This window comes from Bicyclus anynana, chromosome 1 (genome assembly GCF_947172395.1).
Source record: "Bicyclus anynana chromosome 1, ilBicAnyn1.1, whole genome shotgun sequence".
Classification (NCBI taxonomy): domain Eukaryota; kingdom Metazoa; phylum Arthropoda; class Insecta; order Lepidoptera; family Nymphalidae; genus Bicyclus; species Bicyclus anynana.
In genome coordinates, this window is record NC_069083.1 from 9294628 (window position 1) to 9310376 (window position 15749).

The 15749-nt window shown below is 36.3% G+C and overlaps 2 protein-coding genes across 2 annotated transcripts; both read left to right on the plus strand.

Moving 5' to 3' along the window:
- The first annotated feature begins 217 nt into the window (after window positions 1-217).
- On the plus strand, window positions 218-9329 carry LOC112053465 (cilia- and flagella-associated protein 161). Its single transcript, XM_052881780.1, has 8 exons — window positions 218-229; window positions 4072-4161; window positions 5095-5167; window positions 5518-5677; window positions 6177-6261; window positions 6837-6995; window positions 8038-8127; window positions 9074-9329. Exons 1-8 carry the CDS (start codon window positions 218-220, stop codon window positions 9176-9178), a joined length of 774 nt encoding a protein of 257 aa, XP_052737740.1. The 3' UTR covers window positions 9179-9329.
- An 877-nt stretch (window positions 9330-10206) lies between these two features.
- Window positions 10207-14929, plus strand: LOC112053473 (uncharacterized). Its single transcript, XM_024092885.2, has 6 exons — window positions 10207-10414; window positions 11071-11233; window positions 12222-12466; window positions 13435-13593; window positions 14673-14762; window positions 14837-14929. Exons 1-6 carry the CDS (start codon window positions 10328-10330, stop codon window positions 14927-14929), a joined length of 837 nt encoding a protein of 278 aa, XP_023948653.1. The 5' UTR covers window positions 10207-10327.
- The last annotated feature ends 820 nt before the right edge of the window (window positions 14930-15749 follow it).

The window sequence follows — 15749 nt, forward strand, 5'->3', positions numbered from 1 at the left end:
CCAAATCGGTTCAATTTCTTGTACCTCTCTTGTCCTTAAATACCTCGCAACGCTCGGGATTTTTTTTTAAATCCTCATGTTGCTCGAGGTCCAATCTTAGAACCCTTCGCTTACAAAGGCATTTAGCTCGCAAAAATAACTTGCTGCCTAGCATAATAAAGTTTACCTAATTACATATTTATATACATATTTCCATGTAGCATGTTCCATGTGCTACATGGAAGATCACGTGAGCAAAGTGACTTATAGACGTAATAGTCAGTGAAAGACTAAGATTAAGTTATTGGACATATCATAGTATAATAATAATATATTATACGTTAAGGTTAAAGATAAATTACTAATTAGTCACTTATGTATGCTAGATCGTAATTTTATGAAGTACCATATTGTACTTTACAACTGAGAAAATTACATATTGCAAAGCTATAATACGGGCGCCTAAATCATAATTATGTTGGCTGAGTAGGTACATAAGTGGAGTGTTGCTCATGTTTAATACATAATAGGTCATATTTTGTTTAACACGCTTAATTAGTATACTCGTATTTCATAGCACACAGCTAAAAACATGACATATTGAAGGCGCAGTAATTAGGTACCTACTTATCGTTATATTAAAATTTTGCGTACGCTCATTATAATTCAAAGTAAGTAAAATATTTATATAGGTATGTATATGCAGGGTATTTTTATGGTAAGTATGTATGTAATTTTACTAACATTGGTAATTTTAAACTCGAAAGCTCCTGGATTTAATGATACACGTATGATTTAACTCAAACAGATTTTCTCATGTTTGCGTTGGCCCTTAAGGCACGGGTAATGAACTTTTGACCTATAAACATGATCGTCTGACGTCAGTTATTATTTTATCAGTTAGTCTGATTATTGCATTATTTAGCAGAAACATAAACTTGTTAAAAATACAATTGCTATAATATTATGTAGGTACCTACATATTAGATGGATGTATGTAATTTTATACAGGAATTTAGTAGTACATAATAGTAGTAGTCTGGCAACTGGACTCATGATTCCTCATGATATTTTCCTCTAGAAAATATGAAATAAATGCGTTTATACTTAACTTGATGTCCAAACCTCATTTTTAGGGTTCCGTTCCGTTCCACAAGGGACCCATAAAGTTTCGCCGTGTCCTTCTGTCCTTCTGTACGTCTATCCGCGTTTTAGCGCAGAGACCACTACCTACTAATAGAAAGCTGTAATTTACCATGAATATGAACAGTATAAATGTCGACGAAGTCCTAAAATTAAATAAAAAAATATTTATATTATAGGACTCAAAAGGTGATTACAAATATAAGAAAACTAATGTCGAACAAAGGTTATGATTTGCAACACTTGTCAGGACAACTTAATTAACAAATCAAACTGTAACTAAAATAAGACCCTAGAATCGCAGAGAATGTGGAGAGTGGAAAAAACCTTGAGTGGAGTCACGCACTTGTGAACGATGTATGTAGGGTTAAAGGTACCTTTGACTGTATACAAACACTCCCCTTTTCCACTCAAGTCACTCTCCCCGCCTATCCTAAGTAACCGATTAAGAATTACACAACAAGAGATGTGGACGGCTCGAACGCCATGAGCACACTGAAGCTAACACGAGATCGAGCGACGTCATATCCGTCACAGACTACTATTTCCAACACTAAACGGCGATAACATTCGGCCATCCTGGTGGCGCATCCGTCCCTGGATCGCGTCCGTGTCTGGTGCAGTTGCGTTTACACTGACAACTTGAGCGTGTACAAACCACTATTGAAGGTCGTGTATGACTCATTTTTAATCGAATGAGTGTGTATGGGCCTTGTGTATCTAGGGTTATATATAGTTCAAGTCACCATTGTATGTAAGGTTGTGTATGACTCATTTTTATCGAAAAATAGCAGTTACTTAATCCGGTAACCAAAATTCACAAATTTCAAACAGTTTAAGTTGCAATTATTAACACAAAATCTATACGGCACCATTTCGCGTCTTGTCGTAATATTAAAACGCAAAATTTCATCGAGAACACCGTGAAATACAATTTCTGTCTATTCCGTCAATACTAAAGTTATACCGTCAATACTTAAAACTTGAAATCACGATTAACACACTATTTACATTTGAATTTAACAATACCGTAATGTAAAAAACATCGGTGTACTTTTCTCGATTAATTTGTTACCCTCTTTTATGAAAAATGTTTTCTCATACTAGATTTAACAAATAAATTAAAAACAATTGGCCTGATTTAGGGTAGTTTTAAATTAAGTCATTATCTTTATTCACTATGTGGGCACAAGTTCTTTATCGCACTTCTGATATTATAGGACTCAAAAAGTGATTACAAATATAAGAAAACTATTGTCGAACAAAGGTTATGATTCACAACACTTGTCAGGACAACTTAATTAACAAATCAAACTGTAACCAAAATAAGATCCTAGAATGGCAGAGAATGACCTTGAGTGGAGTCACGTACTTGTGAACGATGTGTGTAGGGTTTAAGGTACCTTTGACTGTATACAAACACTCCCCTTTTCCACTCAAGTCACTCTCCCCGTCTATCCTAAGTAACCGATTAAGAATTACACAACAAGAGATGTGGACGGCTCGAACGCCATGAGCACACTGAAGCTAACACGAGATCGAGCGACGTCATATCCGTCACAGATTACTATTTCCAACACTAAACGGCGATAACATTTATTTTTAACGTACCTTCCCTAGATGTAAAATGGATATATTTTTTTTATCGCACAGGGTGGGATATCGTTGGATAGGTTTTTGTGTATTATTATTAAAGTTCATCACCGGGCGCAATTTTATTAGGAAACCCATGTGAAATCAATGTGAATATTTTCTATAATTTATCACTAATAATTAATTAACATATTAGGGTAAGTACATACCTATTTCTAATAGATTTTAGACCATACCACCATACCTATTATAATTATGTTTTTGAAGTTGGTTTAAGTTTTTATTTGAAAATTAATTTAGTGGAATCTGAACCTCTTTGGCTTATTGACATATAGTAGGTACCTATGTCAAATACATTGTCAGATTTAAAAAATTGTTTGTTTATAATTTCATTCAATTTAATCAAGTCATTTTATAATTTTTCAGATGACCTATAATAATTCTGTTTTGGTGGGAAACTGGAGCGAGGAGAGATTAAAAAATGAGGTTACCTACCAATTTAATGACATATTTTGAGAATTGGTCGAAAGTAATTTTATTATAAACAGGATATTACTGGCAATGAACAATATACGAGCATCGATCGATTCACATGTAGATTCGTGGTAGAGTTTGAACACTGCCTCGATTAACTAAAAACCACGAGTGAGCTCTTGCAATAGAGCTACTGAGCTACTAGTAGCTCTCGGATGTGCTACCGCTATGCTGCTGTTCCAATCTTTCAATCGGAAGGGTATGGTCGCTGGTGAAATGACAGACACTTAGACGCTTATACTGCCTCCTGGCTCGTGTTTATGAGAGACTGAGCTTTCTTTCTGCAAATAAATTTTCATAAAAAATTCTCAGGCCGGCTTTGGGAAAATAGTGAAATCACCCCCCGGCCCCGATCATTATCATTAACATAGTGGTCGTTAATGAATTTAACATTATCACCCGTTAATTAACCCGTTGGTTGGGGTTCTACAACCCATTGGACCAACATGGGTGGGTCTAATAATCATCTCCTATAAGGAGGGAGGCCTGGCCGTAAAAATAGGCTGATAATGATGAAGGCTTAAACTTAATGCCCCAGCCCAGGTCGACCGGAACCACATTATTATATCGCTTATACCCACCCACAGAATAGAGAACGCTAAAAGCTAACGCTTTTATACAAAGAATTGGCACTTTATAAATATATTACCTCTTATATGATATATCTGTGCACCCACCTGTCTCGTCAATCACACCCAGCCGTGGGATAAATAGTTCCAGGGCAGAGCTCCCCCTACTGTTACTTCAACTTTTATTTCACCGACTAATTATTTGATACTTCAGCTCAACAGTGTTTATTCACGACTCTATTTTCTTTAACAGTATGAGTTTAAGCTTTTTCTGCGTAAACGTGATCGACGCGAGCTGTTACTACAGCGATCAAGGAATTTATTCAGCAACTTGCTAAAGGAGGTATAATAATAATTCAAAATTATAAATATTATACATATAAGATTAATTAGACCTGCAGCTAGATAGAAACCACTCATTTTTAATGTGGGGACCTCCTTATGGATACATGCAATAACTTAGGGCACTTCATACTTGCAAAAAGACCAAACTGAGGACGCATTACAAGCCATACAAAGAAGATATTCCAGTAGGTATGCATAATCTGTATGTCTATTGCCGTCCCTAGTTAAAATCCTTGTGAATGGCTCTGTCATCACACGGGAAGATGTAAAGTAACCCCTATAGCGTTCCATCTTACTTACCATTTGGCGTCGGATGCACAGTTACGTATATATTCTGTGGTTACGTTTTCGTACACAACGACGTAACAGTTAACCGTTAGGGGTGTGTCCGAACTACAGTGCACCAACTTGATTACCTACACTACTGTCTACCCTGGGAATGCAGTACAAGCTATACGAGTATTTCAGAGAAATTATTCCAGTAGATATGTGTGATTTCTATATATTGTGATTGATGTCATTGCTATATCTATAACTAAAAACTATGTAGGTAGGTACACAGCTCTGTCACCACACCATATGTAGAGGTAATATCGTGTTCCACCGTTTGGTGGCTGGTACGTTTTTATACACAACCACGAACTGAATGTCTACCTCCAAGACTTACCTCGGGTGCCCTGTATTGTCGTTAGGGGCGTTTGTAAACCGTAGCATACTACGGCAACCAACTTAAACTGGGCTTTTAGCATATGTGTAGCCTTACCAATAGGTCCTACAATCTTAGCCTTACAACACTCATCGACTACCGATTACCGTTTAAATGGGATAGAGACTAGAGAGAAATAGGTGTCCTTGTGCCTATGTCCTATTAGGTAGATGACGTGTATAAGTAACAGCAAAAACTGATTTATTTTTCAAGTTTTTTTTTCAGAAAACGCTTGCAATTAGTGGAACCTTCCTAATGTTTGGTTATAATGTACAAGTCGTGGCTTCAGATATGCCAGGTATATCATCATATAACAACCCATATTCGGCTCACTGTTAATCACTCGTTTCCTCTCAGAACGAGACGGGTTAGCCTAATAAGTAATTAAGTAGTCCACCGCTCTATCCCAATGCGGATTGGCAGACTTCACACACATAGATAATTAAGAAAATTCTCAAGGATGCAGATTTCCTCATGATGTATTTCCTTCACCGTTTAAGACACGTGATATTTAATATCTTGAAATGTAAAGTTAGAGGTGCATCCGTTAAGTACGGATTTTTCTGACAGGGTATTTAAGGAAGTCTAAGGGCGGACCAAGTCGCGTCCGTTAGTATTTGCACTAACTTGCGCTGTAAATTTTTCTAGCAGGGAAAAGTGTTAGAGACAAACCACAGTACGGCTTGGCTCTATCAAGCTTGGTGAGCGAACGACAAGTGGACTACATGGAGAACATCAATGACGGCTGTCTTATGACCCTGTCGCCGATTGTTACGCCGTGTTGCAGGAACTCCTTTGTTTTACTCAGGTATACCTCAAATGCATAATTAGGTCTATAATATCTAAACATATGTTATAAAACAAGACCTTCGCCGCGTCTGATCGTGATGAACTCTAATATAACTGAACGGATTTTCATTCAGTTTTCTCCAGTAGGCAGTGATTAGTGATAGGAAAGTATGTTTGGCAAAGTTTCATGTAAGTAAATTCAGAGTGAATCCTTAAAGTGTCAGAGTCAATCCTGGCAGCTTTCATCGATACTGCATATAATGTAATCCTTTCCTCGGATATAGCAAAACAACGCATGTTAGAATATGCAAGTCTGCTAATCCGCATTGGGCCGGCGTGGATTACTGGCATCCTGAGAGGAGATTCGAGCTCAGCTGTGAGCCGATTAAGGATGATGAATTTTAGGAAAAAGAAGTATTACATATATAACTCGCGTTTGAATTTTAGAATACTTTGAATTGTATCTAAAGATGATGTACCAAGTATCAACCTACTTAAAAAACATATAAATGTTATAGTGCCAATGATGAAACAATCCATGGCCAGAAATTGAATTATGGAGATGAATTTCTGTTGAAAGCTGAAAATTATGGAGATCCTCAGGTAAGGGTCTACGAGATAAATGACTAGTTTATGCCGGTGATATTTTTCCTTAACACATCATATTGACTGCGCTGTCTATTTTGACTTTAATAATATGGAAATTCCTGTACCTATATTTTGGGTGTAAGAATACCTGAATAGATAAATATATGAAATAATTTGAATAAATATAAAATACCTTACCTACTGCTGTTAGACTGAATGTGATGAGTTGATGAATGACGATTGACGATTGGTAAGTGATGATACAAACTAAGATGGAAGCGCGCTGACTTGTTAGGAGGAGGATGAAAATCCACACCCCTTTTGGTTTCTACACGACTTAGTACCAAAACGCTTCAATTTTTTCTTACTTTCATAACATAATGTTTGCCCAATAACTCAGAGGTAAGAGCGGTCGGACTCATCACCGTGTGGTGGTGGTTTGATCCCCGCCGTTGGTCTATTGTCGTACCCGCTCCCAATACAGTCTTTCCCGACTACTTGGAGGGGAAAGAAAATATTGGTCATATTTAAAAGATATGGCAAATATTCTTTTTACAAAAAAAAAAAAATGTGTAAGTTATTTATTCTAGGCGGCGCCTTTGTATGTCAGATACACTCCATCTGGGGTTCCCGAGCCGGCTGACCGAATGCCGATACGATTGAGTAGTACCAAGGACACCAACTGTCGTTGGACCACTATGCCATTACTTCCTCGCGATCACCTCGAGGGCTTGGGCAGTCCTATACAGGTAAACAAACTACAATAGCTACGATAACCATATTCGGCTCACTGCTGAGCTCGAGTCTCCTCTCAGAATGAGAGGAGTTAGGCCAATAGTCCACCACGCTGGCCCCATGCGGATTGGCAGACTTCACACACGCAGATAATTCTCTGGTAGGAGGTTTCCTCACGATGTTTTCCTTCACCGTTTGAGACACGTGACATTTAATGTTTTTTTTTTACCCACCTGACTGTTTGATTGAATTAACTAAACTCTCTTATTTTTGTCGTGCTTACTTCTAATTTCTAAGACAGACTTTGATCGTAGTTTTGTGCTCAGTTGTAAGGAAACTGAGTATTAGGCAAGCTTAGTTTTTTGCTGAGTTATTGATACGGTGTGGGTGGGTGGCTAATTACCGCCCCTTCCGGAAAAGACGTACCGCACCGCCAAGCTATTTAACGTTCTGCCCCCCTAGCCAAGTGGCACGTCGATACTCTTTCTACAATCGCTAACGCTTCGAAAACTAGAAAGATGTATGGGAATGACATTTGCTACCTACACGTCACGTGATCAAGATCTGTCATTCCGTCTGTCGTTAGAGATCGTAGAGAGAATCGACATGCCACTTGGCTAGGGGGGCTGGTATGATACTGCGTAGTGTAGGAATCATTAGAGTTTTGATGCGCTAGTGCCCTATCTCTAGTATATAATTCTGTAATGTAATTTTTTTTTCGTATCTGTCAGTCAGTATGAAACCGTAGAGTATTTCTTTGTACTGACTTTCTATTTTTCATTTCTCTCTCCTAATCATGATAGCTCTCAGCATCTGTGAGTACATCCTCCATTTCTCCTCGTCTGTTAGCATGCGTGCAATGAGGTTTTGCCTCCACCTTTCCCATTGGCCCCTGGGCCTTTGGCCTTAGATTAGCGCAGCTCGTACACTCAAAGATCGCATGTTTCTAATGTCATTGACTGGTACAATCATCATCAGCTTTAAATCAGCATCAAAGCATAATAAAGCATCAAGACGTCGCTTTACAGTTTTAAAAATAGATCCATTTTCCATCAGACAGGGAAGAGGCTGATCATAAAGAACTGCGTTGCTGACAAAAGCTTATGCGTTATGAATGAAAATTGGATGCAAACATTCTTTGGGCCTGTGAGTTGTTTATCATATGTTTTCCAGTAATTTAAGTATTAACTTTATCAGAAGAAAGAGCTTATAATAAACTAGCTGACGCCGCGTGGTTCCTATCCCCGTAGGAATACGGAGATTATATATAACCTATAGCCTTCCTCGATAAATGGGCTATCTAACAGTGAAAGAATATTTCAAATCGGATCAGTAGTTCCTGATATTAGCGCGTTCAAACAAACTCTTCAGCTTTATAATATCAGTATAGATTTATAAGCCACCAAGTTTGTGCTATAGTGGTTGGTAGGCACCGATTATCTTAACCTTTACTGTTGAAACTTTTGAGAAACTGAAGTAGGTGCTCGACTAATTACGAGCTATACTCCATTGATCTATAATTTAACTAAAGTTTGGTTAAAATATCAGTAATACTACGTAGAATTTATACGGTTTTGCTGAGGTTTATTATGCAAAGTTATTGTACAGTCAGAATCACCTGAGGATGTTTCGGTTTTGGAGTCAAATATTTTCTCGGACTTTATCTAGTAATAATAGTAGTAGTAATTTTCATTTTAGTGTATAGGTCTACTTTAATGTAGATAGGTCGTTGTCAAGATTGAAATCTAACAAACAAATCTTTAATTTTGAAACTTCATAAACATTAGTTTTCGACAGATGCAATAGCGTATTACCGAGTTTCGTACTCTAAGCAAACGATAAAAAGGAGCTTTTGATTTCTAAATTGCATGTGAAAAAGCATATAATATGACAGTTTTATTTTAGCCATAAAACCTGAAAAATGCAACAAATCCAAGCAAATCTAGGTAGATTTTATGAAAATGAACTTTTTTCGGAAATCGTTAATCCTTTAGTCTATTTGGCTAGTTCTCAACTTGAAGACACTTTATTCTATTGGCCTAGTTCAGAACTTGAAGAAACTTATCTAGATAATGTTATTTGATATTTGCAGGAATGTGGAGTCACGTGTCGTAATTATATCGATATTCATAAAAGATTCACTGCGAGAAACGTATTCACTTTAGTCAGCGACGTTGCTGTGAAGAAGAAGGCATAGTAGTTTATATAAGACTTGTGTTAACTTTGCGTTTATATTAATAATTTTTTTGTGTTAATTTTTTTTTTAATCCATGGTTCTCGCCGGATTTGTGAAAAACTGATTTTCAATCGGGCGTAGTCGCGAGCGTCCTCTAGTATTAATAAATTTTTTCGTGTTAAAAAATGTTTTTTTATTTGTTCTGTAACGCCAGACACACACGGTCAAATTTACCATTAAGTTTCATCTTAGAGATGTGAAAGTGAAAAAAAAATATCAAAACCATAACCATAACCATATTTCGAGGCTTATTTTCACTTTCAAATACCTAAGCGCGCTGTAAACTTGATTGTAGGCTTGATCATGTGTGGCTGACTTTAATGAGTCCCGAGTGACAGTTAAGAATCCGCGGTGTACCAAACAAACACTTGACAAGTTTTAATTTGTCCCGAGTGTAAGCGGCGCCTTGACTTCGTGCGGATTCCGCTACGCGCCGTCACTCAGGACTAACACTCATTTAAGTTACAATGTTACTTTGTAACTTAAGTGTCTCGACTCTCATTCTAACTTAAGTATCTACAATATCTAGTATCTACTAAAAAGCCTTAATAGCTCAGTGGTAAAGGGGCCGGACTTGTTACCGAGAGGTGGTGGTTCGATCCCCGCCCGTTGAACTTTTCGAAGGAAATGGTCTCTTAATAAATCGCTAAAATTTTCTGACAATTTCAGTAAGTCAAAATAATTTTTTCCACCGCTAATTTCAACGATTCGGTACAAGTAGGTACCTAAGCGAAAAAAGTAAATAACCATTTATTCTTCCTATTATTTAATCTACCAAATGCTTAGACCATTAATGGTCTAAGACCAAATGCAATCGACCCCATGACGCTTTAGTAACTGCAAATTTAGAATCTCGGGCTCCCCTACTATTAGGAATTTGTAATATTATATTCTGGTACTTACGTCAATATTTTGACATACAAAAGACATTCATATAAACTTTATGACTGCTGTCAACCTATTAATTTTAATACAAGCCATTTTATTCGCAAATTAATTTTACAAATATTAACCCGGTTCCACATTTATTGCGGGTTTCCACGGATATCGCTCATTTTGCTAAGCTACGCTATCTATTTAATTATTGTACTGCTTTACTGTTAACTTGTGATGTCGAAATTGGAGGAAGACAAAGGTATTGTTTACTGCAATCGCGTGCGCCTCGGGAATTGGTACGAAGCTTCTAAACTTGAAGAAGTAAGTAAACAATAAACATGATAACAAATTAATGAGCTTTATTTTTTTCATTATTAATAATTATATTTTTCTTAATAAGTAACAGAATAAAAATCTCAAATAGATAAGAATACAAACTAAACTTGGAAACGTTTTGTTTTGCCTAATAAAGTTAAGCAAGTTTATAATAGTACTAGCTGTAGCCGCGCGGTTTCACCCGCGTGGTTCTCGTTCCCGTAGGAATACGGGGATTGTATAGATATAGATTAGCGGTCCCGGTCAAACTTCGCTTTGACTTTTGTGTATCCATACCCTACACTACCCTACTCCTTCCCCTACCCTACTCTTCTATCCTAAATAACACAAAAGGACTAATAAATGAATATGATCATTCATCATTATAAGTCTGTTTTAATGGCCTACTACAGCCTCAGTCCTCCTTATAGGAGAGGGGATATGAAGCTTAGACCAACCATGCCGCTTCTATGCGGGTTGGCGGTATAACGTTGAATACTATCAGATGTTTATGATAATATGAACGGGACCGCAAAGGCTTAACGTGCTCTCCGAGGCACGGGGTGTGACACTTAACTTCCAACTCCGGGGTGGGATTTTTATAACAACTGGACGCAGTAAGTACCTACCTAATAATAGACATCATTATAATTATTTTTCAGTATAAATTAAATATGTTCCTTGAACAAATGAAAAAGGGTGATTTGATGTTGGCCAGATTTAGGAAGATGAGCGACAATCTGAACAAGCCAACGGTATTGACTCCCTCGTCAGGTTCTACCAGCTTCGGTGCCAAGATTGCTCTGCTAGCACCTTACGTGCCAGGTTTGCATTTAAATTAGCACAGGGTTCAGTGTGCCTAGTGGGAGTTTCAATGTTTTCATACTGTTACTATCGCGTTAACGTGAACGCGATTTTATATGGAATTGAAACAGTTGTGCAGTAGGGCCACTAGATGGCGCTGTTTCAATTCCTTAGAAATTCGCGTTTACGTTAACGCGATCGTCACAGTATCAAACTGCTACTAGGCCCTATATTAGGTATCATTAGCAGCCCGTTGGCTAGAAGCCATCATAATGCGAATTTAGGAGAGAAGCTTAGATGAATTGCCTTCTATAAGAGTTGCCTCGCTAGAGGTTACCTCTCTGTCTAAAATATATGATCATGATCAAATGTGTTCATACAATCTGTATCTGTAGAAATGATGTTTCATTGTGTTAAAATTACACGTGTGTGTATAACACAATAATAATTTATAGTTGTGCGTAGTGTAAGGACACAATGTATTTATTGGTGTTAATATTTTCGATGTGTGAGACTACCTCGTCTCAATCAAAAACCGGCAATTTTGTTGGTGAATCTGAGTGCGATACGAGTCCAACAGAAAGTAATTGGTCTGAGGAGAAAAGGTATACTATACATTGACGTTTTAGTGCACATCATTGCATATTACAGGATTATCGTTATAAAATAAGAAATACTATCTACTTATTTGGTTTACATGGAAATAACATAATAACTAAACAAACATTTAGAGAAGTCGAATTTCGTATACAATAACTAACGGACGCCCAAGATTTCGTCCACCTTTAGTCCTCCTTAATCCGGTCCCTAATCGCAGAATCCATTCTTAGTGACGTCCACTAACTATAAACTACCTCACTGCTAAATTCCATCTTTGTAGGTCCAGTGGTTTGCGAGATTTTGTGACAAGTGGCCCTTCGCTTTTAAATATTAAGATTATAATTTATAGTATAAGAAACGTATTAAAAACAAACATTCATAGAATCCAATTTTTATTCATCTTTCACAGCATCGGATCCACCATCTGAGGATAAAAAAGGTTTACTTCTAGGCGGTCGTATATCATCAAACGAGATCGTCTACTCGCAAGATTTAGAAGACGGCTGCTCTATAGTTGGTCTTGCAGAGCTAGAGCCTGCTCAGAAAAACACTTTCGTAATAAAAAGCGCTGACTATTGCGACCGTGAGGGCGAAACACTGAAATACAACCAAGAATTTCTACTCTCACTTTCTTCTTCTATTGAAAAGAATAAGGTAGGATTTACCTAATATGAGGAAACTTTATTTAATTAATTTGTTTGATCTTATGTAACACTTGCCCGTGGTTTTAACCGCGTAGTTCTCCTTCTGCAAAAATATGGGCATAAAATATGACATTATAAATAACGTGGCTTTTTATTGTTAAAGAATTTTCAAAATCGGTTCAGTAGATGCAGCGATTATCCCCTACAATACCACAATCTTTCCCACTTTTTAATATTAGTATAAATAACTTAACGGCACCTAAAAGAAAACAATAATTAACATTAACAGTAATCACATCATCTGTGGCGTTCATAAAATATTAACAAGGGTAAGCATTATACCTACAAATTGTACAAAATGAAAAATTCCCTTAGACCCTGGCCTTGTATAGACTGATGCTACCCGCTCACCATTCAATAAGTCCACGTTCCTGCAGCGCTAAGGGTCGCGATGTGCATGACATCATGCAGATCAGGACCACAAACAACCTACGATCACTTTTATCGGATGTCCTGCTGTTAGCGCTGCAGGCACGTGGATTTATTGGATGGTGGGTGGCTAGCATGATAATGAAGAACTACTGAATAGCAGACGTGAGGGTCATCTCTTCTCTGCCCTCTGTGTACCGAGTACTTGTACATAGAATACGGATAGGGAGGTACGGGCCTCATGTGAACCCAAAGGTACTCGTATAACAAGAACATTAGCTACTAGATGGCCCTTTCGACAAGATTAAAACATCATAGTTTCGGAAGGATATTTTATTCTATGTTAGTCAGAAATACAAATAATAATTCTGTTGATAGCTTGGATCTAATATTTACATTTAATAGACGCAAAAATCAAGAGTATCTTGTCTTTATAGTTTATACCGATCCAGTTTATTTGAGACAAAAAAAAGCTATTTTTTATTTAGATTAACGGTGAAATTCAGGATACTTATATTTTTTACAATTAATATTTATGTCTAATTGTAGCCACTTTACGTAAGATATGATCCGAACCCTATACCCGGGCTGAACGGCATGTTCCCACTCGTTCTCAGCAAACATCCCGTGTCAAACACTAGATGGCGCATCCTGCCTGTTCAGGGACCGAATACTACGAGATTCGAGCAGGAGGGAAAACCTGTGAACGTAAGAAATTCGATTATTATGTGATAAGTTAGTATTAACTTCAATATGAACATCTCTTAGTCATCATTCGCACGAGAGCTTTTTTTAACGGACGTTAAAAAAGGGGTGCCAAGACAGTGCTTGGCACCGCCTTCAAAGTGATCAGAAAGTAGCATTTTATGATCTTATTTATCGCTTTTTATATTTAGCGCTGTAAAATATTTGTATGATGAGCTATGAAACAAACAAACGCATAAAACAAGCAAACTCCCGGCAGAAGGCCGTATTGCCTTCTGGGCTTTCTATTAAACCCCATAAAACAGAAAAGTTCTTTTTTCATGTTAAACCTACCGTTTTTAGATGATTTTTCTTAAATATATTATTCCTATTGCATTTCACATTATATTGATAGGTAGTTAATATTACCGTGAACAAAATTTGAGAAATTACGGACTTTCATAAAAAAAGGTCAACCCTTTTTAACCCTTTAGGGGTGAATTTTTTGAAGTTCCTTTTGATGTTAGACAAAGCGTATGAAGACCAATTTTACAAATATAAGTTGATAAATGACTAATCGTATTTTTTCACAAAATTTAACCCCTGAATTTTAACCCCTTCAGGAGTTGTATTTTAAGAGGAGATTATTTAAGGAGATTAGCTTGGCGTGTTCAACCAAATAAACAAACAAATTGGTCAGTTGAGTATAGAATATATGCCTCAATATCGATATTACACAGTTATAGTGGAAAACTCGTTTCTCCAAATAACCTTGTGAATCAATTTGAGCAATTCGGTTTTTTCAAGATAACCAAAGCCCTGAACTTTGCTTAATCTATATGTGAAAACCGCATCAAAATCCGTTCAGTAGAACCAGAGAATAGTGCGAACAGACAAGAAAATTAAAAAAAATGTTTTCGTATTCTATTGCTCATTTCTAATCGCCCTGACTTGGTTTAAGTTAAATTTGGGCAAAGTACAGACACTCGATTTCTACTCTTTTATTATAGTATAGAAGATAGATAGATTGATAAATATATAGATTGATAGATAGATAGATGTGTATTTATTTATTTGACTTTTGATAATTACTATTGTTACAGGTGAACACGGATATTGTAGTTAACCATTGTGCCACAAATGTGAATTTAGGCATTAACGTAGGATGCTGGTCTATGGGATTTTATGGAAAAGTACGTAAATTGTAGTAATTAAATGTAAATTTTTAATTTAATTTAATTAATTTTTTTATTTTAATTTGTTACAGGTGTGTGCCCCACTGATGAAGACATGCTTAGATGTTTATGGAAAAGAATTACCAAATAATGTGTGGCAAATATACCTACCTATAGCTAGTTAGAACTGTAATATAAATTTAATGAAATCAATCCAGCCAAATCATATTATTAATAATCTTTTTAGAATAAAAATTGAACCAACATTAAAGACGTGTTTTAGTTATTTTAATTTTAATTTTCACACATGGCCGATTTTCATGAAAATGAAACCCAAGCAATCTGAAATCTAACTAACTAACCAACCAAGTAACGAATTGTTAGTTAGTTAGTACTAACTAACTAACTAACTAAGTAACAATCTTACTAACTAACTAACTGACTAACTAATAAACTAACTAACTTACTAACTAACTAACTAACTATTTAACTAACTAACTAACTAAATAGCTAACCAACAAAGTAACTAATAAACTAACTAAGTTACTAACTAAGTTATTAACTAACTAACTAACTAACTACATAACTGACTAACTAACTAACTCTTTCATAAAAAAAAAAATATTTTCAAAATTGGTTATTAAATGACGAAGTTGAGGTTAGGAGGTATACATTACAAAAAAAAACATACGCGTAGAATAACTGAGAACCTCCTCCTTTTCGGTTAAAAAGTTAAAACAAGTCGGTTAAAAGGATTTTGATGTACTATTTTAAGAAATTATAAGTGAATACTTACTTGTTATTGGCTCATTTAGTATACAATGTCTAATGGTCTACAATTATTTAAATCACTGTTTCACCTTCTAGATCATGAATAAGTCATAGTGTCTCGTTATTATAATTGAGCTGAAAGTATCATGAATATCGGAGACTATTGATTTATGAAATACGTAAAAGATGTAAACCTTGTGTGAAAAACGAAACTTCTTAAATTTCTATGAGGTG

Bases quoted from the DNA above. Each gene is read 5' to 3' on its own strand.
- LOC112053465 (XM_052881780.1), top strand. The intron at 5,168-5,517 runs GTATATCATCAT...AAATTTTTCTAG, and splicing joins CGTGGCTTCAGATATGCCAG to CAGGGAAAAGTGTTAGAGAC. The intron at 5,678-6,176 runs GTATACCTCAAA...TAAATGTTATAG, and splicing joins AACTCCTTTGTTTTACTCAG to TGCCAATGATGAAACAATCC.
- LOC112053473 (XM_024092885.2), top strand. From the start codon at position 10,328: ATGTCGAAATTGGAGGAAGACAAAGGTATTGTTTACTGCAATCGCGTG. The intron at 10,415-11,070 runs GTAAGTAAACAA...ATTATTTTTCAG, and splicing joins AAGCTTCTAAACTTGAAGAA to TATAAATTAAATATGTTCCT. The intron at 14,763-14,836 runs GTACGTAAATTG...AATTTGTTACAG, and splicing joins CTATGGGATTTTATGGAAAA to GTGTGTGCCCCACTGATGAA.